General features: G+C 38.4%; 1 protein-coding gene and 1 pseudogene across 3 annotated transcripts; both read left to right on the top strand.

Annotated features, from left to right (window-relative positions):
- Positions 1-177: 177 nt before the first annotated feature.
- CCDC34 (coiled-coil domain containing 34) lies at positions 178-24593 on the top strand. 3 transcript variants are annotated; one of them, XM_043580845.1, is made up of 5 exons: positions 178-562; positions 6124-6256; positions 12839-12946; positions 22424-22565; positions 24058-24593. In XM_043580845.1, the coding sequence occupies exons 1-5, from the start codon at positions 234-236 to the stop codon at positions 24270-24272; spliced, it is 927 nt and encodes a 308-aa protein (XP_043436780.1). In that variant the 5' UTR covers positions 178-233; the 3' UTR covers positions 24273-24593. The 3 variants fall into 3 exon arrangements, with proteins under 3 accessions (XP_043436780.1, XP_043436778.1, XP_043436781.1); XM_043580843.1 differs by having other exon boundaries at positions 6121-6256; XM_043580846.1 differs by having other exon boundaries at positions 179-553; positions 6121-6256.
- On the top strand, positions 18322-18493 carry LOC122484614 (annotated as a pseudogene).
- Positions 24594-27805: the final 3212 nt, after the last annotated feature.

Raw genomic sequence — 27805 nt, 5'->3', positions numbered from 1 at the left:
ATATGAACAGCAAACGAGGGACGCGCCCCGCACGCCGTCAGCGGCGGGCAGAGGGAGGCCCTGGCGCAGCAAGCCGCGCTCCGCAGGCGGGGACAAAGCCCTCGCGGCCTCCACGCGTCGCCATGGCAACGCGAGGTCTGCGCCCGCCGGGATAGGCCGGCCTGGCGCGCGCGGGGCCTGCTGGGAGAGCACGTCCCCGCCGCCACTCTGCCGGTTTGAACTTGGCGGGCCCGATGTGGGCGGCCGGGCTGTGGGGGGCTGCTTCGCCGGCTTCCTCGGCCGGCTGCAGGTTCAGGTCTCGGCCTTCCTCCGGGCCCTTCTCCGACCTCATGGCGGGCGCCCCGGGGCAGGGGCCGGAGACGGTGACGGTCTGCTCGCCGTCGCCGCCGCTGAGCTGCAGCAATTCCACCATGTCACTGTTGTCTCCCCTTGGCCACCAGAGCTTCCCGTTTGACTACGACGATGGCGACGGGGAGGATGAGGAGGACGTGGAGGAAGATGCTCAGGATTTAGAAGCTAAGGTGGCGAACCTGAGAGGAGTGGAGTTACAGGGGTGCGTCAGGTAAACCCTGGGCTACGGGCCGGTACTGCCCCTCTCAAGATCCCTTAGACCCTTGCAAGCGCCTTCTTCTGGCGGCCAGACACCCTCCTGGCGCCCGCCTCGGGGCCGGGGCCGTGCAGGCCCCTGCATTCTGAGGTGCCGCTGCTGTTTGCACGTAGAGTTGTGGGCCAGTTCTCACACATGCCTGCAGATTTTCTAGGATTCTAAATCTCTCTAACTGAGAATATGATCGCTACAGTCCCTGTGCAGAAAAACGTACGTAGTCTCAAAAACACAAAATTTTCCACCATTTCAGGAGTTTCCTGAATATTCACAAGTCAGATTGTGGACACCAGAACTCTTGTTCAAACCCTTAATACCAAAATTGTTTCCTGCGCCTTGGTAGTACCTGGGGTTATTTTGAAAAAGATCTGATTGCCAGTGAAGGAGGTTGTAGTAAAGCAGTATTGCTTTGGGGGCCATAAGTGAGGAGCTGAAACGTAGATTAGCAGTGTCCATCTCCGCATCCACAGACAAGGCTGGGTCTGGTCTGACCACTCACCGAACAGAATAGAAATCACTGAGTCACTGCTAGAACCAAAGAGATTATTAAAATCACCTTTTTTTTTTTTTTAAATTTCTACAATTACTCAGCAAACATCTAGTTTGTGCCACATACTAATCTAGATACGGGGGACCATAAACAAGATAGACATGGCCTCTACTCTCACGAAATTAAAGCCTACATGAATTTATTGTACTCATTTTACGGATAACAAAACTGTGGCTCAGGATACAAGTACAAAGTGGATTCAGAGGCACCCACCTAACTATTAGCAGAGCCAGGCCTAGCACTGAGGTATACCGATCAGGTTCTGTCTTCCCTATGCGACATGCCTATTATTATGAGCTGTATAGAAACAAGAACAAAGGGCCTCTCCCTGCAGGAATAACTTTCTGAGACAGGCTGAGTAATGCAGGTTCCTTCTGGAGTAGGCTCGTGCATCATCTTTAGAAAACACTCACAAGTTTCTGATTATCAAGCTGTGTAAGGCACAATACAGGAGATCTCAGAAATACAGGCCAGAGAACGTATGCTTCATGTGTAAGCAGCAAGGTAGCCCACTTGAGGGTAAGGCCGTCATACCCAGAATGCGTGGATGGAATATGGAACCATATGAGATGACTGCTATACACAGTCACAGCAGTGAGAGAGTAAAAGTAAGTACATTGGGGGAATGGAGGTCAGTAAGAGTAACCAAGCAAGCCACTTGTCCAGACTGGTTGTAGCAACAAGAAACAGGCCTCTGATCAACCTGATAGTGGTTCTTGATGATAGAGTTTCGGGAGTCTATTCTCATGTGGGTCATCATAGGCATTCTTCAGGATTGAGTTGGTCCCAAGGATTTTTGAAATAATTTTAAGGCTTTGGAAACTACCTTCTGAGTCTAACCAACAAGGCTGAGCAGTGTCGACACAGTTTAGCAACCTATGGAGGAGCGATGGTTATCAAAACCACAGAGCAGCTACTGGACCTTGCGTTAGCTTCCAGGAGCCAGAGCCCTAATCAAGTGGAGCTCAGGAGAGGAGCCAGACATGTTTTATGTCTCACTTTAGCCAAAGCCCAAACAAGCTGGTAGCATCCCAGGACTAAAGCTTCCCTCCTTATCACTGCCATATCACAGCTCATTCCCTATAAACCAAAGGGAATAGGTAGGATGTGGCCTGGAAGGAATACACAACTTGCCAGGCCTTGTGGGTAGCAAGTGGCAGATGCCTATTAGGTGTTCAATAAATGTGCTGAATGAATGCCTAATTCCCACTCCTAGAGAACACGTAGATACAGTGGCTGTCTTCAAATGCTTCAGAAAACCTAGCATTTCCTTTCAGGAAAGTAAGTGTTTACAAAATTTCCTCATTTGTCCTCCCTACCTCCAACCTTCAGTTGGTGCCCTGGACAGTTTGGGGGTGAGGTGATGAGGAGAGCAGGCAACCCGAGCCATAGTCCCAGCCCCGTTCCAGCAGTGGGCATTCTCTCCATGGACCAGGGAGTACACCCAGAGCTGTGTGGGATTGTATGCCTTGTGCCCATTGTTCATCTGCCACAGGGATAGACTGAGGCATCAGGTGCGCATGGTGAGATGAGCTCTGGGTATTTTAGGTGTTCATAGAGCCGTGCTTAGAGGATGGCTTCGAGTGTGTTGGACGGGACTGAGATGAAGCTCACAGTTGACTTCAGAAAAGATACTGAGAAGTATTTTCCTGGAGTCTTTCATCATATGCCTTGGGCCTTCTATTTATTCACCTTTATCCTGGTTTTTATATCACTCTGTGCATTAGGAAAACCATGCCTTAATAAATGTCTTAGTTGTAAAAAGCTGCTTATTAAGCCTCTTTTAATTATGGGTAGAGCTGTAGTGTATATGCTGTACATTTTGTAGTGTATATGATATCATTTGTTAAAAATGTTAAGGCAAGACATTTAATATTTAAAGTGTCTTTTTTTTTTTTTAAGAAAAACACTGATCTCACCCTTTCAACAAATATTTCTTAGGACCTTACTATATTTTAGGCCCTAAGCTAGACTCTCAAAATAAAAAATGAGTTAAAACATGCTTTCTGTTTGTAGGGAATTCATAGCCTATGGCAGAGATGGACAAGTGACAGACAGCCCAAGGCACTTAGTCCAGATATTTTGCAGTTTTACTGTGAGGGAATAAAGATTAATGCCTGAATTGAATGGTTTTTTTTTTAATGTTTATTCATTTATTTTGAGAGAGACAGAGAGGGCGAGAGGGGGAGGGGCAGAAAGAGAGAGAGGGAGAGAGACTCCCAAGCAGACTCTGTACTGCCAGTGTGGGAGCAGACACAGCAATCCATCCCACGAACCCAGAGATCATGACCTAAGCCAAAATCAAGAGTCCAGACGCTCAACCGACTGAGTCACCCAGGGGCCCCCCTGAGTTGAATCTTGAAGGGAGAGTAGGATTAGCCGAACTCCTCCTCCTACAAAATGACACGCACCAAATGCTCACTGAGTGCCCAGAATCTGTGTTAAGTGCCGTAGCATAGATTGTCTCATGCTGTAGCACCTGTGAGGGAGCCTCTGCTCTCATGTCCATGTGCTGGATGAGAACAGAGGATTCAGTAGGTTCAGAAATGTACTTAGCTAGGAGGAAGCAGGTAGAGATTCATCCCGGACGTTGTATTTCCAAACCAAGCTCTTGCATGGCTCGCCCTGGGGAGGTGGAGGCATTTCAGTTTTAGACGAAACTGTGGAGCACAGGGGCATGGCGCATTCATCAGTCTGCTTCAGTGCGACAAGACCGGTACGGTCCAGAGCAGCCATTGGCAAAGAGGCTGGGAAGACAGGCGGGAGCCAATCCCTGGGTGTCAGGCTGTAGAGTTTGGATTTCATCCTGTGGGCAGGAGCCACAGAAGACCCTTGAGGTAGGGAGTGACATGATCGCATTTGAAGGCTGAATCTGTCCAGAGTTGTGGAAAATGGTTTGAAACGGAGGCAGAAAGGCCGGCTGTGTCCACCCCGTGGTGGTAAGGTTGGGAAAGAGGAAAACGGCTTGAGAAAATTGAAAGAAGCAGAAGAGACATGACTAGGTAATGGCGTAGGTGTAGGTGGTGGGGGCACTAATGTGGACAGGGGACAGGAGGAGGAACACAGGTCTGGGTTTCTGGCGTGGCTGGCTGGGTGGCTCTTTGTCCTCTTCACTGAGGTAGGATTTTAAGAGAAGTAAAATTTTTCTCGGTGGAGAGGGTAGAAGAGGATTAGACGTGTTTGCCGCTGATTGATATTTAGGTGGAGCTGTCTGTCAGATGGTTGGAAATACGTCTGTAGCTCAGGAGAAAGATCTGGCCTGGGATGACTGATGTGGGCACCATCCGCACCTGGTGGTAGTTGAAACTGTGGGAGCCGATGAGGTGTTTCTTCAAGACGGAGAAGGAAACGTTCATATGAGAAATAAAGAACACATCAACAGTGTCTCTTTCCTGCCAGAATACAAATTGCATGAGGACATGGATGAATGAATAGCAGGCAAAAAAATGAGTAAGCCGAAGCTGTGAGGTAGAAGAAGTTGTGCAGAGCGGTGGGCAAGGCAGTTGGTTGCCTGAAGCAGGAATGTTAAAGAGACAGAGGCACTGAGTCTATAAACACCTAGTCTTTAGAGCTGCCTTGGGTCCTGAACAACCTTTCTCTCCTTGGGTCCTAATGGTTCTGCTTTTGCTAAGTTTTATGAGGCTTGTGTATCTGGCTGAGGCCCAGTATTTCTCCTCCCCTCCCCTCTTCTCTTGAGCATGAATGAGTACTTATTTTTCCATGTACCTAAAAAGAGACAGACTGACAGAGGTGCATAGTGGAGATGGAGGTCACTAAACTGGGGAGTCATAAACACCCTGTGTGAAGAATGGCAGAAGGGAGTCAACCAGAACATTAAAGAATATAACAACCATATATATTTTTTGGTAACTTTAACAGAAAAATTGAGAATTTCTGGGGCAACTGGCTGGCTCACTTGGTAGAACACGGGACTTGATCTTGGGTTGCAAGTTTGAGTCCTACTTTGGGTGTAGAGATTACTTTAAAATCTTAAAAAAAACCAAAATTCTGTTTACCCTTCACCCAAAATCCTTAATTAAAAAAAAAAAAAAAACAAGAAACCTTTTTTGTTTATTTTGAGAGAGAGACAAAGCATGAGGGAGGGATAGAGAGAGAGGGAGACACAGAATCTGAAGCAGGCTCCAGACTCTGAGCTGTCAGCACAGAGTCTGACATGGGGCTGGAACCCACGAACCATGTGACCATGACCTGAGCTGAAGTCAGACGCTTAACTGATTGAGCCACCCAGGCGCCCCCAAAATCCTTAATTGTTAACACATTTGCTTTATCATTCTGAGTATGTGTGTGTATACACACATAGTCTCACCCCCCCCCCCCCGGGACTATTTAAGGGAGGAAAAGGGGAAAGTCTGCTCCAGGATCTGATTAGGATCATTTGTTGTAATTAGTTGTCCAGATGAGAGATTTTTTTTTTAATGTTTATTTATTTTTGAGAGAGGGAGGGACATAGCATGAATAGGGGAGGGGAAGAGAGAGAGGGAGACACAGAATCCGAAGCAGGCTCCAGGCTCTGAGCTGTTAGCGCAGAGCCTGATGCAGGCCTCAAACCCATGAACCACGAGATCGTGACCTGAGGCAAAGTCGGACGTTTAACCGACCGAGCCATCCAGGTGTCCCAAGAGAGATTTTTAAGAATAAAAAAAAAAAATGTTGTCATTGAGCCAAATGGATTGGTATAGTTATCCCAATGGGTTTTTAAATAATGTGATTTTAGGTGATGAATTCAAAAGCAGTTTGATAGGTAACTAATTCCAATATTGGACTTCCTGCTCATGATTTTTCAAGTGTATGTTTATATATAATTAAATTCATATGTATGTATTTATAAAAATCACAGTATTATAAATACATTTATTATACTGCTTTTGCTGTGTAGTTTCAGTGATTTTGACTGTGAAGCCAAAGAGGTTTGAATACAGATGCTATAGTGTCCTCTCTCTTGTAGCAGTGTGGTTGGATCAGAAGATAACCAAGAACAGAAACAGGTGTGCCTACCCGAAAGCCGCCTGACACCATGGGAAGTGTGGTTTGTTGGCAAAGAAAAAGAAGAGCGTGACCGTCTGCAACAGAAGGCTCTGGAGGTAAATTAGACAGTATCCTTTTTACTGAATCTATGAGTTCACAAATTAGAGCTGCTGTCACAAGTAAAATGTTAATATTATCCCTCAAAACAAAATTTTTCCGTTTCTTTGTATCAGTTTGCTATTTCTGCTTTAATCTCTCTACTTACAGAAATAATACATTCATCATAAGAACATTTGGAAAATACAGCTAAGTATAATGAAGAACATGAAAATCTCTAATTTTACCACCTAAACATAACCAATGTTAATATTATTGCATATAGCCTTCCAGATTTTCTGCAGTGTAAATTAAAAAAAAAACAAACTACAAGTGTGTATATTAAGACATATAAAATGGAGCTTCACCATATATACATTTAACTAAAGTAAATGCAACTGCATTTATTTGGTAAAATTTTTAAGAAAAAAGAGAAACCAAAATTGAAATAGAGACAGAAACCTACCCCCCCCATCACTCAGAGCATTTGGCCTAGGGTAAGTGTGTGTGGGGAGACAGGAATCTGCTGGGCTTTCAGGGTTTTTCAGTTTCTCTGTGCCTCGCTGCCTCACTTGTGGGCATTTCTGTGTTTGTGATTCTCTCTGAACTCTCACTCTCCAAACTCCTAAAATAGCGTGAGATACATTTTCACATGAATCCTTTGAACTCTTCGTATTTGCTGCTGAGAACCTAGCAACGAATTTGGAGGATTTGGAGGATTTGGAGGATTTGGCATCCTGTAGTTATTCACTATCTGGATTCTCCCTATCTGAACCTAGAAACCAAGTAGATCTGAGTGGTAAGGGGTATGTCTTATTTCTAATGAAACAGCATCAAACTCTTTTGTAACCTTTTTTCCACCTGTCATATTGTTAATATATTTCTGTATAATTGAATGTGTTTATGACATCATTTCTAAATGGTTGGCTAAGATTATTAAAATGTATTTTAAGTGTATTAGATATATACTAGAATATAATTAACTGGTTCACTATTGTCATATATTTAAATGTAATCTATTAGTAACTATGTTGCCATAAAAATCCCTGGATCTAAAGCATTGCTGTCCATGATCTTCTTGTAATAAATTTTCCATATCAGTTTTGTCACTAGTTATTTCTGTGATGGATTTTGAACTGTGTAGGCAGTTACATATTCAGGGGTCATGGCATGATTCAATGATTGTAGAAACCAGTGTATTCTGCTGTGTCCCTGTTGCATGATGTTTGTAAAACACAAATTTATTCCTGGAGAAGTGCACAGTAGTACTTGTTTCCTCTTAGAAGGGCACGGGACTTGAGAAAGATCTTAATATTTGATGCCAGGGGGGCTTGTTTAAACTTTTTCGCTTCAATTTCCTATCTGTATGATAGGAATAAAAATAATACCTATGTCACAGGATTTTTGTGAGGTTTAAATGAGACAGAATATGGTGACTGGTATTGTTGTATTGGTATTGTTACTGATAACATTGCTATTTGTGGCCTTTCTAAAGCTTTTTCATTTATTTTCAGAATTAATGTGATTTATTGAGACCCCAGAGTTTTAGCCTCAAATTTTAACATTTCTAATTCCATTATTTAGTGCAGTAGCTTTCAAAATATTTGTTCCTGGTGAGAAATATACTTTGCTTCATGTCATACACAAATGCATACATATACGTATCTGAAACGATGTCTTGATTTTGTGCAAAATCTGGTATTTTGTCCTTCCTTCCTTCCTTCCTTCCTTCCTTCCTTCCTTCCTTCCTTCTTTCTTTATTTATTTAGAGCGTGAGTAGGGAAGGTGCAGAGAGAGAGAGAGTACCAAGCAGGCTCCGTACTGTCAGCGCAGAGCCCAGCATGGGGCTCCATCTCATGAACTGTGAGATCATGACCTGAGCCAAAACTAAGAGTCAGATGCTTAACTGACTGAGCCACTCAGGCACCCCTTTATTTTTTGTTTTTAAAACCAACAGATTGGTTTTAGACTCAGTTTGGAAAACACTGATCTAATGAGCCATTGGTAAAGTGGAGTTCAGTTTATGGTATTTAGCTTTATCTCCAACCTAGAGATTCACTTATTACATTAAGGAAAGGAGGAATCCCTTCAAGTTATTTCAGAGTCAGCATACAGTAAAAGAAGTCAATTAAATTACAAAAAATTCAAAAGGGAGCCTGAACTTTGGAGTCACATAGAACAAGCCTAAAATTTTAGTTTTGCCATTCTGTGACCTAGGCAGAGTTACCCAATTTCTCTGAGTCCCAGTTTCTTTATCTGTAAACCAGATGTTAGAGGGGCAATAATAGTGTGGTTAAAAGCATAAATTCTTGAGCTGTACTTTCTGGATTAAAAAGTTGGGTCTTGGGTATATCCTTAACCTCGCTCTGCCTCAATTTCTTTATCAATAAAAGGGAGAGAATAATATTGACCTCATAGTGTTGTTATGAGGACCCAAGTGAACATAAGGAGATACCCTAGTATATAGGAAGCATTCAATGAAAGTTAGTTGATATTATGTGTTAAAACAGATGATAATAATAAATCCTGAAGATTTGTTTTGAGAACAGATGAAAATAATGAGTATAAAGTCCCTACCACAATGATTAAGCAGGTAGCAGGGTATGCTTAGTTGAAAGATTAAAATCTCTTCATGTATTTAGTACTTTGAAGTTTCTTATGGCTACATCATTAACTCTAAACCAATTAAAATCTTTTAGCATGAATCTTAGTGTATCACTCATGCCAACGGTATAAAAACATATAGGCCCACTACTCACTTTATAAGTTTATTTTACGTTCTTGTGATATTCACATTTATTTTCATGCCTTTTCCTTGCTTTGTTTTGTTTTTCTTTTTTTCAAAGATTCTATTTTTTAAGGAATCTCTACATCCAACATGAGGCTCAAACTCACATCCCTGAGATCAAGGGTCACATGCTCCGCCGACCGAGCCATCCAGGCGCCCTATTCCTTGTTTTATTTTCTAAGTGATGCTTTTCTTATTTTTCTGTCCTACTTTATTGCATTCTCTAATTTGTTTACAAGTCGTACCATTAAAAGCACAGATTATTAGTCATAAGGAACAATTCATTTCAGATTCTTGTTGAGGACCAGAAAGTAACTTTGCCAATGTTTCAGTTCCTGGCAAAGCTGAGACTGGGTCCTCGTTCTTTCAACTTCCAATTTCTTAAGTGTTTTTTCCATAATATCAAGGTGTATTGCAGAAATGAATGGGTCAGACTTAGTATTTAATTTTGAACTTACCCTACCGGTCTTGTTTTTTTCCTTGAAAACTTAAAGGAAAATTTAAAGGATAATTGGGTCATTAAAAAATCATCTCTTCTCCTAAATTTTATTTTAGCAACAGATTTTTAGACAGGCATTTGTTTCAGACATGTCTCTAAGACTTAATTAAAAAACTATTTTAAAAAAATTAAAAATTTATTATTATTTTTTTTAATGTTTATTTTTTTATTTTTTTAAAAAAATTTTTTTTTAACGTTTATTTATTTTTGAGACAGAGAGAGACAGAGCATGAACGGGGGAGGGTCAGAGAGAGAGGGAGACACAGAATCTGAAACAGGCTCCAGGCTCTGAGCCATCAGCACAGAGCCCGACGCGGGGCTGGAACTCACAGACCATGAGATCATGACCTGAGCCGAAGTCGGACGCTCAACCGACTGAGCCACCCAGGCGCCCCTTTAATGTTTATTTTTGAGAGAAAAGGCGAGTACACACGCAGGTGAGGGGCAGAGAGAGAGGGAGACAGAGAATGTCAAGCGGTCTCTATGCTGTCAGTGCAGAGCCTGATGTGGGGCTCAAACCGTGAACTGCGAGATCATGACCTGAGTGGAAATGAAGAGTCAGATGCTCAACCAACTGAGCCACCCAGGCACCCCTAAAATTTTTTAAAAATTAAAAAGAAATTGCTTTAATCCGTCAACATACGGTGCTTATAAAATTGGTTATATTTGTAACTAATGTTGAGTGATAAATATAGTAAATGTTGAACATTAGTATTATGAAAAACTAGCATATTGGTATTATAGATCATATACATTTTATATTTAAATTTTTATTATTTAAAAAACTTACTTATACTGTCCTAAATTCTTTATAACCTTTAGTTAATTCTAATTTTTAACATTTGCTTTAACATTTTAATATAATCTGTTCTAAATTATAAAAATGATCTAGGGTTGTGAATAATCCAGGTGCTTTTTTGTTTTTTTTCCCCATCTTGCCTATGGCCATTTCATTCATTAGCCCTTAATAAAGAAATAGGGCAGGATATATTTAGAGTTGATGAAACTCAAAACTGTAACTTTTCCTGATTCCTACCTTCAGTGATCAAAAGTTCTTCGAAAGTCAGCAAAAGCTATTGAAATAAAAATATACATTTAGGATCCTTTTTGGATTTTGGTTTTCCATAATCCAGTGTTCACTCTGTGGGAAAATAACTATAATTCTGTTGAAACTCAGTGGTCTCCCAAAAGACATCCTAGGGTCTGTGTTGGAGAGGACGCTGGCTGTGCCTGGAAAAGGCATGGCCTGGTGGTAAACAGGTGGAGGCTGTCAGGCTGGGAATTCTGAGAGGGGCCGCCTGTGTGTTTGTTGGGGAGAGGGGATTGTGTCTCAGAAAGGGATGTGTATTCTGGGGTAGCCAATGACTTGAACAGACATCCTGACAGTAGAGCACTGTTTGAGTCAGTTACAGCATTTTGTCAGTTATAGGTACTTTTGACCCTTCATCTTTAATTCTTACATCAACTAAAATTTGTGAAGAATAAGTCTGCTTTTTTCTCTGAGTTTTTAGTATAGTTATGTGAAGAATCTTAAAAGGGTACATAAATATAATCAATCATATTATTAGTTGTATGTTTAAATGACTACTTTCCTTAAAAATAAAATAAGTATTTTGGAAAATTTTGGATATGTGGTTGTCAGATCTGTATCTAGCAGTCACACACACACACTTCTTCTCAGACATTCTTCCCCTCACTACTCCTACACTGTGGCAGCCTCCCAGTCAGCTCCCTCAAAGTAGTTGTCCTCTCTTCAAATGCAGTCTGCAAACTTGAAGGGTTCAGAATCATTCCCTTTCCCATGTATTCCTGCTTCGTAGTGTTCAATTTACTGTGCCTGTTTCGAAAGACCTTTTGCTATCTAGTTAGTACGACACTCTGATTTTCTAGTCTGCCCCACCCTTGTCAAGCCATCTCCTCACTGACCCTCTTATGGTACTCATTTCCAACTACCGTGGTTCACACTGGTTCTCTCCACTTCCCCTCCCTTCCTTTCCACTTCCTGAACTGTTAAACACAGCCCCTCACAATATGGTGCTTTAATGCTTTTGTATGTAGATTCACATAAGATTGGAGACGTCTGGAATTTCATCTGTATCTCGGTTCTTGCTGTCTTTATAGTAGGCACTGCGTAAAAAAAGTATTAGGTGAATAATCAAGGCATAGCATCTGTAGAGGTAATGAAGAATCCCTTTAAAACCAAGATGGATATTTTACTTTTGGGGTGATGAGGGGTGTATAGTGTTGAAAAGTTGGAAGACTTTCTGAACGAGTGAGGGCAGCTATTTTCTATGCAGCAGAATTTTAGGATGAGAGGTCATGGAAGACAGGTATCCTGCGACCAGTTGTTCTAAAGTCCAAAAGGTATGTTCTTGGTGTCAAGTTTTATCTTCATTTCATGTATCACACTGGAATTGTCTGACAGTTGAAAAATTGGCCTTCCCACTAGCACCCACGCTCAGGTAGGTAGGTCTTTGGGAAAGGGAGGGCTGGGGAGGAGGACTGAGGTCCAATGAAAGAGATATAAAAGTATCTGATTATTAGTATCTAAGGAGGGAGAAGAAAAATAACCAGTAATTATGGCAGTTGAGTCCTAGGAGTCTAGTTTGAACAGCATTCTCAACTAATGCAGTAATTTAACTGATGAGTGACAGAGTGGTGGCATTCAGCTCGAAGTTTTATTTGGCCATACCTTCTACATTCTTTCTCCTGAGGAAATGCCCAAACGTGTAGATTCGAGTGACAGCAAGGCAGTTAAATAATCTGGGATATGAATGTGGTTTTGTTTTACACTCCAGCAGCTATAAAATCAGTGAAGAAAAATCTGGATTCTTTTTTTTCTTCAAGAAAATTGAATCACTTCTCTACATTTCTTCTTTTGGTTAACTCTGAATTAAAATTTTAATTTAGGGATTATTTAACTCCTGTCCTTTATCTGCATTAAGAATCTAGAAGCTTTTTATAGCTAAAAAAGTTGCAATTCTCTTGAGCTTCTGCCAATAGCATACAGTGATGCCAAAATTTATGTGTGGGAAAGTTGATTTCAATGAGGGTAATTTAGCTGAAGTTTAGTCTAAGAACCTAGTGTTTTGCTGCCAAGCAATTATTTGCATTTCTAAAAAATGACTTATAGTTTTTACCAATGCTTTCTTTTCATCATAGACTAGTTACTGAAGTAAGTTATTGTCACTAATGGTATACTTTCTATAAAGGAAATTATGTTCTTGTTTAATTTGGTTAATGTCAGACTTGCTTTTAATATGCGATTCAAGTACTTTTATTAAATGTTGCCTTTGTTTGAATAAAAATCTGTAGGAATTAAATCAACAGCTAGAAAAAAGAAAAGAAATGGAAGAACGTGAAAAAAGAAAGGCAATTGCTGAAGAAAAGCACAAGGAGTGGGTTCAGAAGAAGAATGAACAGGTAGGGAGAAAAAGAAAATGCACACCCACATACTGACCGCTCTTTTTGCAAAGTCTTTTTCTTTTCATTACTCCTCATAACCTAGGTTTTTGTTATTTTCTCTCAGTTTCTTTCTTCTCTGACCTGATTTTTTTCCCTCTATCTTCATGGACATTTGCTAAGTCTCTGTCTTCTACCCTTTGTTCTCTGCTTCTCTCCCTTTTTCCCTCCTGTGGCTTCCTTGTGTCTTGCTTCAGGTAGTCATGAAGTCTGTATCTCTAGGCCTGACATGCTGGAGTCTTGGGTTTCCATCTGTTCGGTTGGCAGGCAGCTCTAAGCCTGCAAATCTAAAACAACCCATTTGTGCCCATTCTCCTTTGATTTCTGTTATGAGTACTGCTGTCAGCTCAGCCACGTCAGCATAATCAGAATTATATTCATTTGTGTGTGACCCCCCCCCCCCCCCCACCTTTCCTGTATAGTCCCTACTCTCCTGTTTGTGATCTCTTCCTATCTGGTCCTGTTGTATCTTTCAACTTATTTACTGTTTATTTCCCCACACTGGATGTGAACTCCATCAGACCAGAGATTTTTGCCTCTTTTCTTCAGTTCTCTAGCAGCTAGATCAGTGCCTGGCACATAATAGATACCCGAAAATGTTTGTTGAGTGAATGAATACAACCTCTGTGTCTTTGCCAGACTGATCTTGCTAAAAAGGCAAACGTCATTCCCCAATTCAAAATATATTTTTTATGATTCCCTACCGACCTCTGAATAATGTTTTCACAATTCTAGCCTGGCTGGTGAAAGATCTTCTACTTTCTGCTCTCTGAGCAGTATCTTCCTCCTGTGGTTCCCTTCCTTCTGTGCTGTTGTTTCTTACTAGCATTCTTCTGGGAGCACACATAAGATTATCGTGGCCCATCTTCTTAGAGTATTAGTTTTACTGGAAATTTTTGAGAGGAAGAGTGTTATTTTCATATTAAAGCAAGCATAGATATTTAATGGGGTGGAATATAACTTTTATATTGTGTTTAAGATACACAATAGATTTCAAGGAAATCTCAATGGACTGTGCTCCCCACTCCCCAGGGATATGTAGTCATGAGAAGTTTTGAGAACACTTCCATTCTGTTTCTTACTTCCTTATTTTTTTATATTATACTTCATCAACATGGAATTTCGTCATATCCTCCACCCTACCTTTCCCTTTATTATCCAACTTGAAGTATTTCCTGCATGAATCACTCACTGATTACATGCTTGAAATAGAAACTCTTTCCCTCTCTGAATCCTTGTTCAATTTATATCACTTTTGTCATACACTGCCTTGCATTATCTATATATTTTGTTGCTATTTTGTATTATGCATATATCTTCACTTCCTTATAATTTTAAGACTCTTAAGGATAGGAATTATCTTTTTCCATTATAACTTTTTAATCCAGTATAAGATCTAGCATCATTCTTTGTAATATAGAAAGCATTTTTTACTGGAATGTATGAGTAAATCTTTATCTTTCAGTTTTATTTTATTATTTTTTGTTTCAAATTTTTATTTAACTTCTAGTTAGTTAATATATAGGGTAATATTGGTTTCAGGAGTGGAATTTAGTGACTCATCACTTACATACAACACCCAGTGCTCATCACAACAAATGCCCTCCTTAGTACCCATCACCCATCTAGCCCATCCCCCCCTCCTCCCCTTCATCAACCCTGTTTGTTCTCTATAGTTAAGAGTCTTATGGGGCACCTGGGTGGCTCAGTCGGTTGAGAGTCCAACTTCAGCCCAGGTCATGATCTCGCGGTCCGTGAGTTCGAGCCCCGTGTCAGGCTCTGTGCTGACAGCTCAGAGCCCGGAGCCTGTTTCAGATTCTGTGTCTCCCTCTCTCTCTGACCCTCCCCTGTTCACGCTCTGTCTCTCTCTGCCTCAAAAATAAATAAACATTAAAAAAAAAAATTAAAAAAAAAAAAAGTCTTATGGTTTGCTTCCCTCTCTCTCTCTTTTTTTTCCCCCTTCCCCTATGTTCATCTGCTATCTTTCAGTTTTGATACATTCTTATATTGGCTCATAAATTAGACATTTTGAAAATACTTATCTTTTGTTTGTTTCCTATTGTGATTTTTACATATTTAGAACGGTATTGCTTTTCTTATTTGATCCAATTTTATGAATTTAGTCAAATATTTAAGTTACTGGACAGAGTTTTAAATTTTTCATTCTAGTTGTCCTTAACTATTATTGAATCTAATGCTCAATGGAATTAATAAGAGTACCTAACCAATAATCTCAGTAAGTTGAAGATGACATAGCTTTCTTCATCCAGATATTATAAGAAGGAAATTGGCTGGACGTGTGTATGTTGTAACCATAAACATATTTGATCTTCAGAAGTAAGTTGTTATTATTTTTAAGTTGCTTCATTCCATAATATAACAAGAAAGAATTCTTTAAGTCTGTGTGACTATTTGCAAGCTCTGGGTGATAATTTTGTGAAGTTTTTGGCTATAAAACAAAACCGTTTTACATGTACAGAATAGTATTCTCTCTCCTCTAAAAGCTTCTCTTATCTTTTAGCTCCATTAAGCTCATTTTACCATGCCAATCAAACATAGTTGTTGTTTTTCTGAGAATGTAAGATACCGCTGAGAGATGATATATTCTCTATTTTAATTAGTGTCAGTAGATCTAATCCAGTTATTTGAGAAAAAAATTTTTTTTTTCTTTTGGAGGGAAATGGCTTGTCCTGACATAAATCACCAATTATTGAAAGCAAGAGTCCATAAGTATGAGAATAGTTCAGAAATGAGCCCTGAGAAATTAAATTTATTTATTCTGCAGAATTCTTGTACAAATGAAGGAATAATTGATTACTCTAATTTTTTTTTTTTCTTTCAGACCTGTCAGATTTCCTAGTTCAGTCTTAGTTAGATTTACCTCTATTTGTAAAGACTGCTCTCCTGGTTCTTCTCTTCCCGTCTGGCATCTAGCTTTTTTCTCCTCTGTTTACATTTCATGGTGTGTGGTCCCCCACTGCCTCTAGCTTCATTCACATTTTAGCTATATCTGTGGTGTAATTTTCTCTAAGTCATTTTCACTGTGTTCTATCAAGTAATCAGACAAAAAGAATTTATGTATCCATTAGCAAAGTTGGTTTCTTCTAATATGACTGTAAATTGTTAAGTCCTTTTCAAATAAATGGCTTATCTTATCTGGTACTCTTAAATTTGTGTGGCCATACTAATTCATATTTTTAGATTTATTTTTTTTACAGCATGTTATCACATATTTTGTAAAAGGGCTTTATTTACCTTCATTGTTTTAAAAAGATTAAAAATAAAATTACTTTTAACTCTTAAGACATGGAACTGATATTTCAATGTAAAAAATTAATTCGGATCAATAAAGCAGATCATTGATAACACTGTTATTCATGCACTGAATACTTTTACACTGTGGCAGATACTACTAGAGGAACCAAAATAGAACTTCAGAAACTTTAAGTAACCAGTTATTTTGTTAGTTTCCTTTAGTTACAAAAAACAAAGAGAAGTTCTCTCAGGGCCCCGTCCTGAAAAAGGGAAGATTTATTATTGTGCTCTGTGTGGTATAGAACTAGAGTGCCAGAAAACCTGAAGCCACTTAGTAACGGGCTGCTCTCTCTTAGTCCATCTCTCTGAGTGCCTGCTCTGTTCTTTTGCTAACAACTAAAGGCATTCCATTCTTTCTTCTCTGGCATAAATTCTACAGAAAGTCTTTTTGATGTTTTAAAAGAAACATCATTGAACTATAATTTACATACAATAAGATACACCTTTCTTAATTTTGATGAGACTTGACAAACTTGTATACCTGGATAAACAGTGCCATAGTCGGCACATAGAACATTTCCATCACTCCCAAAAGTTCCCTTGCGCCCTTTTGTAGTCAGCCTCTGATCTCCACCCACAGTGGGCCTCAGCTCCAAGGAAACCATTAGTCTCCCTGCTGTGCCTTTGGATTAGATTTACCTTTTCTAGAATTTCATATAAATCGAATAATAGAATATATATTCTTTTGCATTGGACCTCTTTTGTTTTTAAAATTTCCTGGTATTGATTTTGCCTTCTTTTTTTTCAACAATAAGTATTATATTCTATGTAATTTCACAAATTGTCCATCCATTTGCTAGTTGATGGGAAATTGGGTTATTTCCGATTTTGGGGTATTATGAATAAAATTCTCTGATCACTTATGTACAATTTTTTTTTAAGTTTATTTATTTTGAGAGAGAGAGAGCCCAAGTGGGGAAGGGGCAGAGAGAGAGAATCCCAAGCAGACTCCATGCTATCAGCACAGAGTGCAATATGGGGCTTGAACTCACAAACCATGAGATCAGTATCTGAGCCAAAACCAAGAGTTGGACACTTAACTGATTGAGCCACCCAAGGCGCCCCTGTACAAGTCTTTCTGTGGACATTTGTTTTCATTTCTTGGGTAACTGCTCAGGAACTGAATTGCCAGGTTGTATGGTAAGTATGTGTTTAAAAGAAATTGCCAAACTGTTTTTTAATATGCTTGTATCATTTTACATTTTTTATGACTATTGTATGAAAGTTCTAGCTGTGCCACATCCTTACCAAGGTTTATATTGTCAGTCTTTTTCATTTTAAGTCATTCTGGTGCATGTGTAGTGGGGTGTCATTGTTTTCATCTCCCTGAGATCTGAAATTTATTATCTTTTCATAAGCTTATTGTATTAGTCTCCTAGGGCCGCCATAACAAAATACCACAGGCTGGGTAGCTCAAATGACAGAAATTTATTTTCTTATCGTTCTGGAGGCTGGTCTAAAATGAAGGTTATCAGTAAGGTTTGGTTTCTCCTGGTTTGCAAGATGGATGCCTTGTCTCCACACCATTACATGCCCTTTTCTCTACATGAATATCCCTGATGTCTCTTTCTCCTCTTATAAGGACTTCATCCCTACTGGATTAGGACCCTATCCTTATGACTTTAATCACCTTCATTACCTCTTTAAAGGTCCTATCTCCAAATACAGTCACTTTGAGGGTTAAGGCTTCAACATAGAATTTTGGGGGACACAATTCAGTCTATAACACTACCAACCATTTCTACATCTCGTGTCCTGTTTTGTCTTGTGTTGTGCTTAAATTTTTGCCCATTTTGTGGAAGGATTGTATGTCTTATTCATAAATTGTAAGAATTATTTATATATTCCTTTAATTCATTCATATATATTTATATATAGATATACAGATATAGCAAATATTTCTTCCCATTTAATTTTCCTCAGTGGTATTTTTTAAAGGGAAGTTTTAAATTTTCATAAAGTTGATATTTTATTTTTTTATAGCTTGTCGTTTTTGCGTCCTGTTTAAGAAACATTTGCCAATCGCTTCTCGGCCTTTTGGCTAAGATCAAGTGTAGTATCTGTTCTTATCAGTTTAAGAAACATTTGCCTAACACCAAGGGGGTAAGAATGTCCTCCATTGTTTTCTTCGGGAAGTTGTATAACTTTAGCTTTTATCTATATTTTAAGTTACTTTTAATGTGTGGTGAGAATTAAGCATCAGGGATTTTTTTTTTTTTTTTTTTTGCATATGGATGCTAAATTGTTCTAACACTATTCGTTGAAAAGATAATCTTTTCCCTATTTAATTACCTTGGCACTTTTGTTTAAGATCAATTAACCATCTAAGCATAGGTCTATTTCTGGACTCTATTCTCTCCCATTGATCTAATCCTGTGCCATTACCACCCAAGCCTATTACTGAAGCTCTATAATTCTTGAGTTTATAATTCTTTTAATCAGAGAGTGTAAATCCTCCATTTTTTCTTCTACAAAATTGTTTTAGTTACTCTGCATCTTTCCATATACAATTTAGAATTTCTCTGATCATGTTTGCTTTAATAAGGCCTGCCACAGTTGGGATTACATTAAAAATATAGATCATTTTGGAGGAAATTGACATCTTAGTAATATCTAATTTTAAATCTGTAAACATGATTTTTCTTTCTATTTGCGTCATCTTTAATTTCTGTCAGTGATTTTTTTTTTTTCAGTTTTCAAGGTACAGTGGTATTACACATGTTTTGTTAAATGTATCCCTAAGAATTTCATGGTTTTGGTGATGAGAACAGTTATTTTGCTTATTCCTGATAGTATGTTAATGACTTCCATGTCTGGTTTTGATATCAGAGTACTACTGGGCTCTTAAAATGATTTTGAATATTTACACTTTTTTTTTCTGTTTTCCAAAATAATTCACGTGGTGATTGGTATTATTTCTTCCTAAATGTGTGATGGAATCTGGCAGTGAAGCTATTCAAGGCTGGAGTTTTCTTCGTGGGAAAGTTTTAAATTCCAAATTGTTTTTACAGATAGAAGGTTATTCAGATCCTTTCTTTTCTTTTTGAATCAGTTTTGGAAAATGGAATATTTTAAGGAATTTGACATTTCATTTAAGTGGAATTAATTGACATAAAATTGTTTTTAACATTCATTCATCTCTGTGTCTGTATGATCTGTGATCTGCCACTTATCTGTGTGACCTTAGGCACATGGCTTAACCTCTTTGTGCCTTCATTTCCCATTTGTAAGGTAAGATCATAATAGTGCTCACCTCATATTGTGGTCATAAGAATTGACATAGTACAAACGTAGAAAGTATATAGAAAAGTAACAGGAGAGTCAGCACTCAGTAAATGTTAGCTGTTATAATTGAAGACAATGTAGGGACTGGGTGACTCCTTGTTGATGAGTTGTGGAAAAGTCTCATGCGTCAGTGAGCCAGATATGCTACAAGATCCTTTTCAATCTCGTAGCTTTTCTGACAGTAGAGTAGTTAAAATCCAGTATTGTTTCCGTGGAAATCGGATTCTTAGCAGGAAAGGATTCCTTTTTGGAGCTATCATCTGGCCAGCAAGACAGAAGTTCACTTAGCAACTTGGGGAATGACTCAGGCTTTGATTTTTAAGACCTGCTTTTCCTGCATAGGACTGGACATATATTGTATGTAACTGATGTTTGTTACTTGGGTGTTAATTGAATTGCTTATATTAAAGTATTCTACAAGATGCTTTCAGTGGAAGAATTTTTTTCTTATATTTCTTTGCTCCGTGAAGGGTGATGCATATGGCATCTGTATTGCATATACTTATGCCTTGCATGTTGTTTTCTACACTTTTGATAAAGAGAGCTAGCCATGTCATTGGCTTATTTAGAATGTGAATGTTTGGTAAATTGTATTCTGAATGAAAAAGAAAAAAACACTGAGTTATAGTCCAGTTTTTTTCTGTAAAGAGCCAGATAAGTAGTTTAGGCTTTGCAGGCCATACACTCTGTTGTAGCCATTCAACTTTGCTGTTGTGGTACAAAAGTAGCCATAGGCAACAAATATATAAATAAATTGGTATGGCTCCATTTCAATAAGACTTTATTTACAAATATAGGTGGCTACTGGACCATATTTGGCTTGGGGACCATTGTTGGCCAACGTCTGATCTGTGTAAGACTTACAAGAATTGTATAGCTAGAGATTTGTCTGTATGTACCCTTATAGCAGTATCTAATGGTCCAAAATGTTATTTTTTTGTTCTCTGTAACTCACTGATGGAGAAGATTTTATCTAAGTGTACATATTGGCAAACTGTCCAACAAATGTAGGTATATCGCTCCTATTTTAGAGTGAAGGTCAACATTTATTAAAACATACAAAATTCAGGATAGTCTAACAGGTTGTAATTTCAGTTCACTATCAATATATCTGTATTGAATACCTACTGTTTACTTAGCACTGTCACAGGCTCTGAGTTTACTTTCATGAGCAAGGTCTTTGTTACTGTTATCATGAAACTTACAGCCCAGTTGGTAGACTAAAATTGAGCAGGTATGTTACATATTTTCATAAGCCACATTGTGTCGGTCGCTATGTTTCCACCTATTTTAAGAAATAACTGAAGTTTAAAAGATTACTTCAGGGGCGCCTGGGTGGCGCAGTCGGTTAAGTGTCCGACTTCAGCCAGGTCACGATCTCGCGGTCCGTGAGTTCGAGCCCCGCGTCAGGCTCTGGGCTGATGGCTCAGAGCCTAGAGCCTGTTTCCGATTCTGTGTCTCCCTCTCTCTCTGCCCCTCCCTCGTTCATGCTCTGTCTCTCTCTGTCCCAAAAATAAATAAACGTTGAAAAAAAAAATTAAAAAAAAAGATTACTTCATATAACACTCATTGCTTGTATGAGCATAATTATAAATATTCCAATTAAAACTCCTTCATTTTTATTTAAGAAAAAAAAAGAAAGGGAACAAAAAATTAATAAAGAAATGGAGGAAAAAGCAGCAAAGGAGATGGAGAAAGAACATTTGCAAGAAAAGGCAAAAGAAAAATATCAGGAATGGTTGAAGAAAAAAAATGCTGAAGAATGTGAGAAGAAGAAGAAAGAAAAGGTATTTTTATTAAAGTGACCAGTTGAGATGTATGGCTTTGGTGTTTATACATGCCAACTATATTGTATAAAAAAGTTTCTCACGGAGGGGATGCTCTCGGGTGGCTCAGTCAGTTAAGTGTCCGACTTCCACTCAGGTTATGATCTTGCCGTCTCGCGGTGGATTTGAGCCCCGCGCCAGGCTCTGTGTTGATAGCTCAGAGCCTGGAGCCTGCTTCAGATTCTGTGTCCCCCTCTCTCTCTCTGCCCCTCCCCTGCTCACGCTGTTTCTCTCTCTGTCTCAAAAATAAATAAAAAAAATTTTTTTAATTTAGTAAAAAAAATTTTTTTTAAGTTTCTTATGGAAAATTGGTACCATCTTAGCATAAAATAAATGTATGAAGCTATCCCTACTTATTTATATTATGTGTAAGTTTCAGAAATGAATATGAATTGTGGTTTTGTTAGGTTGACAAATATTAATAAGCCTGTTGGTATATTTTCAGTCTGGTTCAAACTTTATCATTGTTTATGTTTTAAATATTTTTAATGTGTTTTTATAAAAGCCTTATTACATTTTATTAATTACTGTTCTATTTTAAAACAACAAATTGTTGGCGCGCCCGAGTGGCTCAGTTGTTAAGCATCCGACTCTTGGTTTTGGCTCAGGTCATGGTTTCACAGTTCCTGAGTTTGAGCCCTGTGTCCAGCCCTGTGCTGACAGCACAGAGCCTGCTTGGGATTCCCTGTCTCTCTGCCCCTCCCTGCCTCCCTCTCTCTCTCCCTCTCTGTCTCTCTCTCTCTCAAAAGTAAATAAACATTAAAAAAAAAACCCAGAAAATTGCTTTTTTCTTCTTGGGTTTGACGTCTTACTGTTGTTTAGAGGCAGCCATCTTTAGATCGTATCCCTGACCATGTTAAATTTTGCTCTCAAATTATATAAATATGACTTAGTATTTATGATCAGTAAGCCATTGGGGTGGGGAGCTACTGGGGAAAAGAGTCAGTGCAATTTGAATAGAATTTTTAGTTATAGAATATCACTACAGATTCTTTGGTCTTGTCATTTTAAGGAAAAAGAAAAACAACGGCAAGCTGAATTACAGGAAAAAAAGGAAATAGCAGAGAAAAAGTTTAAGGAATGGTTGGAAAATGCAAAAAATAAACCTCGTCCAGCTGCAAAGGGCTATGGTTATGCCAACGGAAAACTTACAGGTTGGTTTTAATGTTATGTGGCTTACATAAATATGGCTTGCAGGAGCAAATATTATACATTATGTTTCCTTTTGACAGAAATAGAAATGTGTAAAAATCATTTTTCTTTCAAATTACTATTTTCTGGAAGATTATAACACACTGTGTTCCTATAGAGATACAATAAATTTATTGTCATTCTCTATAAATCAGGTATATTTTAAAGGCAGTAGTTGCAAAAGTAATGATTTGTAACATTAAGAAACACATTGGAACTTTCTTATGTTTTTGGCTTTTGAAGCCTTAAGGAGGATGCATTTAAGGGGCCTTTTTTTCCTCCCCTTCCTGTAACCCTCCCTGAGGCAGAACTTGCAGCGTCTCGGGCACATTTGTTTTGCAGGGCGGAGTACTGTGCGGCGTATGACCCCGACACAAAACCGGTGGGCCTTCGGGCCTGCCCTTGTTGGAAACGGTGCTGCATGTTTTTCTTTGTGCCTCATGTTGGAAGCTCAGGCCTTGCTGACAGCTGCCTTCACTTGTTTAAGTGATTTATTATTAAAAAATACTCCCATTCTGTTCTGTTCACACAATAGAACATATTCCAGACTTTGTTTTGACCATTTCGGTGAAGTGTGTGTTGACATATCTCTGCAGTCAAAGTGGGTTGCCAGTGTCTGAACGACACATTCCTGCTGTCAGGGTTCAGGCCTCTCCCACATGTCATAGAAGTCATCCATTACAGCTAGTAGGCACCGGGCATGGTCTGCTCTTTTTTCTTTTCCTGTCTGAAAAAAAATAGTAATAAGCGGTGGTTTTGACCGAAGGATTGGATGGGAAAGTGAAAACTTTAGGTGGGAATATACATATTTACTGGAAGTTATTTGCTAAAATAATGGATTATTTTATTAAATTTTTTGCAATTTAAATGAGTTTTGTTCAAATAAACTTTTGTCTGCAAATGCTCTACTGCTTTTAATAAGCAAAATTTTAGTGATCTTATGAAATCTGATCAATTTGAGTGATAGTAATGTAGAATTTCAGTCATTATGAATAAGAGTTTTGTTCACTTTAGCTAAATATGCACTATTGCAATATACTTTTTTTTCTCTCTCTCTAAAGTTTAGTATCTGACTAGGGAAAACTAGTACAGAATCAGTGGTTTCCCAGACTGAGGTAAGAAAATGAAGATTTTGTTCAATTTAAGGGTTCAAAAAGGGATTTCCTAGTAAAATTTTTATATGAGGTTTTATTTATATAGATTTTAAGAACACTCTTTGGACTTCTAGAATTATCATTTATATTTTAATTTTTACTGCAGTACTTACTGTATTTGAAAAATGTTACTTGTTTGAAAATATTTTAGAGTTCAAGTTTTAAATGGATTAAGTTGGCTTCTCAGTGATATTTTTGCCCTTTTGATACTGTAACATTTTTCTAAGAATTTAAAAATAAGTAGTTTCTTTGATCTTAAGAAGTTTTTTCTTGTTTTGTTCTGACTTTTTAATAATTTTAGATTTTTACAGTGGAAATTCTTATCCAGAACCAGCCTTTTATAACCCAATTCCATGGAGACCCATTCATATGCCTCCTTCCAAAGAAGCTAAGGACCTATCAGGAAAGAAGACTAAAAGGCCTGTAATAAGTCAGCCACACAGGTCATCGTCTCTGGTGGTTCAGAAAGCCAGAAACAATCTTTGCCTTGGAACTCTGTGCAGAATACAAAGATAGCAGATATGGGAAATTGCATGCTTTTACCTGGAGCTATTTAATTTTAAAATTAGAATAGTTTTTTTACTGCTCAGGCAGCAGCTCAACATTTGATGTGATTATTAACAAGTTCATGTTTTTGCATTTGTATATGTTGTCCTTAGAGTTAATTAAGGAAGACGTTTTATACATTTTCATTTTTGTAAGTGCTTCAAGGTAGATCTTGGCATATTGTTTCACAGGATAGGTGACTGGATATCTAACAATTGTGTTTCTATTTAGCTTGTATTAAAACGACATTGTAATACCAGTAAAACCAACAATTTGTATGGTGTTCTTTCATACTCTGTGTTTATTTGTGTTTATGTTTATCATAGTAAGATTAAGCTTAAATTGTTCAAATAAGCTTTTGTAAACTGCATGCTCAAAATAACTCTTAGAAGAATCTAAATGGGTTAGACTTCTAGAGTAATCAAACACAGTCTTCCTTGATAGCTTTTGGTGTATTTTTCCTTATGTATATATTTTTAAATAACTAGAGGCATGTTTTTTATAACAAAGAACTGAGGGTTGAGTTTTTGAAAGGGAAACTTAAAAGCATTGTTATAGGCTGTGGATCTTAGGTTAACATGTAGCAATCTTGAGACACTAATAGTATTTTGCTATACTTCGTACAAATACTTATACATTCATTATAATTAGGTAGTTAATTTTGAAATTAAGGTTAGCAGTACTAAATTTTAAAAGTCTGTATCTTTTTTTAGGGACCATCAAGAAATGAAGATTTGTTGTGGCAATATAAAGTTCAGTAAATTGATTTAAAAGTGATTCCTATTTAGAATATACATATTCCATGTTTCTGCTAGGTTAGTAATTTGCCAAGTTTCTAGTGACTAACGGGCAGTGGTGTTGACCAACGCAAAGGAGCGACAGTAGAATCTTTGAAGGGCATTCACGTCATCAGAAATCTAGGAAAATTCACTTCTAAGCAGGAAACAGTTTGGGAGGCGCCAGTAGGGTTTGTTGGGACAGAATAGTGGTCAGATTTATAAGCCTGACCATCCTTCTCAGAACCTCTTAGACATAGTGGTATTTTCAGACAATCATTCCTCTTGAACAAATTCACCTCTGTAGAGAGAAAGTGCAATTTGCCAGTGTAGTGATAAACTTGTGTGTCGCTTATCGCTAAGTATCCATAGGCCTGAATTCCTGCGAGTTTTAGATGTATGTTATATTTAAGAAACCTTCAATTTCACACAGTAGATTCAGGTGTTTAGGCAACTTCTAGCTATAACCATAATTCTAATAATACTTTGCTCAATCAGTCATTAATTAGTTTGACCAGTATTACAGCAGTCTCTCCTTGTCTCTGGTTTCGCTTTCCATGGCTTTAGTTACCTGTGGTCAACCACTGTCCCAAAAGAGGGTAACTACAGTACAATAAGGTATTTTGAAAGAGAAGCCACATTCACATAACTTATTACAGTATATTGTTATAATTTGTTCTGTATTGTTAATCTCTCACTGTGCCTAATTTACGAGTTAAACTTCATCATAGGTATGTGTGTATAGGGAAAACCAGTATATCTAGGGTTTGGTACTATCTGTGGTTTCAGGCACCCACTAGGGAGGGGTCTTGGAACCTATCCCCACAGATAAGGGGGAACTATTGTAATTGAACATTTATTCTGTAACAGATGTTTTGCATACTGATTTAGGAATTTAAATGACATATTTCTTTAATTCAGTCAACATTTTCGGCCTAACCAGGAAAACCTGTAACAGACTAAATGCTATAATACACTGCTTAAAAATGAAGTACAGGGGCATCTGGGTGGCTCAGTCGGTTGAGCATCCAACTTTAGCTCAGGTCATAATCTCACCGTTCTCGTGGGTTTGAGCCCCGCCTCGGGCTCTGTGCGGACAGCTCAGAGCCTGGAGCCTGCTTCAGATTCTGTGTGTCCCTCTCTCTCTGTCCCTCCCCCCTCTCACACTCTGTCTCTCAAAAATAAACATTAAAAAAAAAAATCAAGTTCAAAGTTCATCTGGGAGCATAAATGAGAGGTAGTTCAGCCTATGAAGGGATTAAGAAAGGCTACAAAGAGAAGGTGACATTTGAGCTGGTAAAAAATAAGCAAGAGTTTTCTGGATGGTCACGAGCTGACCATACTCATTAACATACAGCACGAAGTATCTGGGAGAGAAGTAGGGGTCAGAGTAAAAAAGGTTCTGTGTATGTTGCAGAATTTGGACCTGATCCTAAGGACGTGTGATGTCCTTTTTTACTTCTCCAGTGATCCACTGTAAAAAGATTTTGATACCAAACTTATTTACTATTAAAATCCATTTTTTATTAATTGGAAACTTCAATCAACATATCTGATCACCAGGAGGTTAGTGTTTTTAACCTGAATCCATTTTTCTTGATGTCCGGATACTTGATATTTTAGGCATTACAGACGACATTATAACATTTGAAATTTCTGTTGAGGTTTTTAAAATTTGTTTGACTTTGGGGCACCTGGGTGGCGCAGTCGGTTAAGCGTCCGACTTCAGCCAGGTCACGATCTCGCGGTCCGTGAGTTCGAGCCCCGCGTCGGGCTCTGGGCTGATGGCTCGGAGCCTGGAGCCTGTTTCCGATTCTGTGTCTCCCTCTCTCTCTCTGCCCCTTCCCCGTTCATGCTCTGTCTCTCTCTGTCCCCAAAATAAATAAACGTTGAAAAAAAAATTAAAAAAAAAATTTGTTTGACTTTTACTACCACTTTGGAAGTGTTCTGAAATATCTAGGTAACCTATAATGTCAACAAATTCATGATCCAATGGAAAGAACACAGGTATTGTAGACCTAAGTCTGTGAGTCCTGGTTTTATGTCTATTTACCTGGAAGATGCCTCATTTTTTCAATGTTTAATACCTTATCTAATTTAGAAACTTATGGGGTTATAAAATAATAAGTGGGAGTATGTAAAAATGCAAGTTTCTTTTTTGTATGATAATTCTGATAAGATATACCAAAGATATTCTTTGTCTTTAGTGATAATTGATTTACATAATAACTGGCTTCAGTTAAAGATTTACCAACAGTAAGTTAACCGGTCAGTGCTTGGGATAGACTTTCATTTACCCCTATTCTAAAAATAAAAAGGGAATACTGTGTTCATTTCTTTCAAATCGATTCAGTAAATATTTGTTGAATATCTAATATATGCTAGTTAATATTCTAGATGCTGGAGGTTCATCTGTGCATAAGAGAGCCCCTGCATGCTGCCCTCATGGGATCTTATGTGACTGGGATGGGAAACATACTAAGCATGTAAACAAACAGCACTTTATCTGGCTCTAGATGTTGTAAAGAAAATAAGACAGAATATTGTGATAAATAGTTAACAGGGTAGAGGAGGGAGTCCACTACTTTAGATGGATGGGCTTCTTTGAAGTGGTAACGTACAGCCAAGATAGCCTTGCCAAAACCTGGGGAGAGATATCCAATCAGAGGGAACAGCCAGTACAGAGGTCCTAGAGCAAAAATGAATTTGCTATATCAGAAAAAAGGC

This window comes from Prionailurus bengalensis, chromosome D1, assembly GCF_016509475.1.
Source record: "Prionailurus bengalensis isolate Pbe53 chromosome D1, Fcat_Pben_1.1_paternal_pri, whole genome shotgun sequence".
NCBI lineage: Eukaryota > Metazoa > Chordata > Mammalia > Carnivora > Felidae > Prionailurus > Prionailurus bengalensis.
The sequence above is the reverse complement of the archived record's forward strand: the minus strand, read 5'-3'. Positions and strand labels throughout refer to the sequence as shown.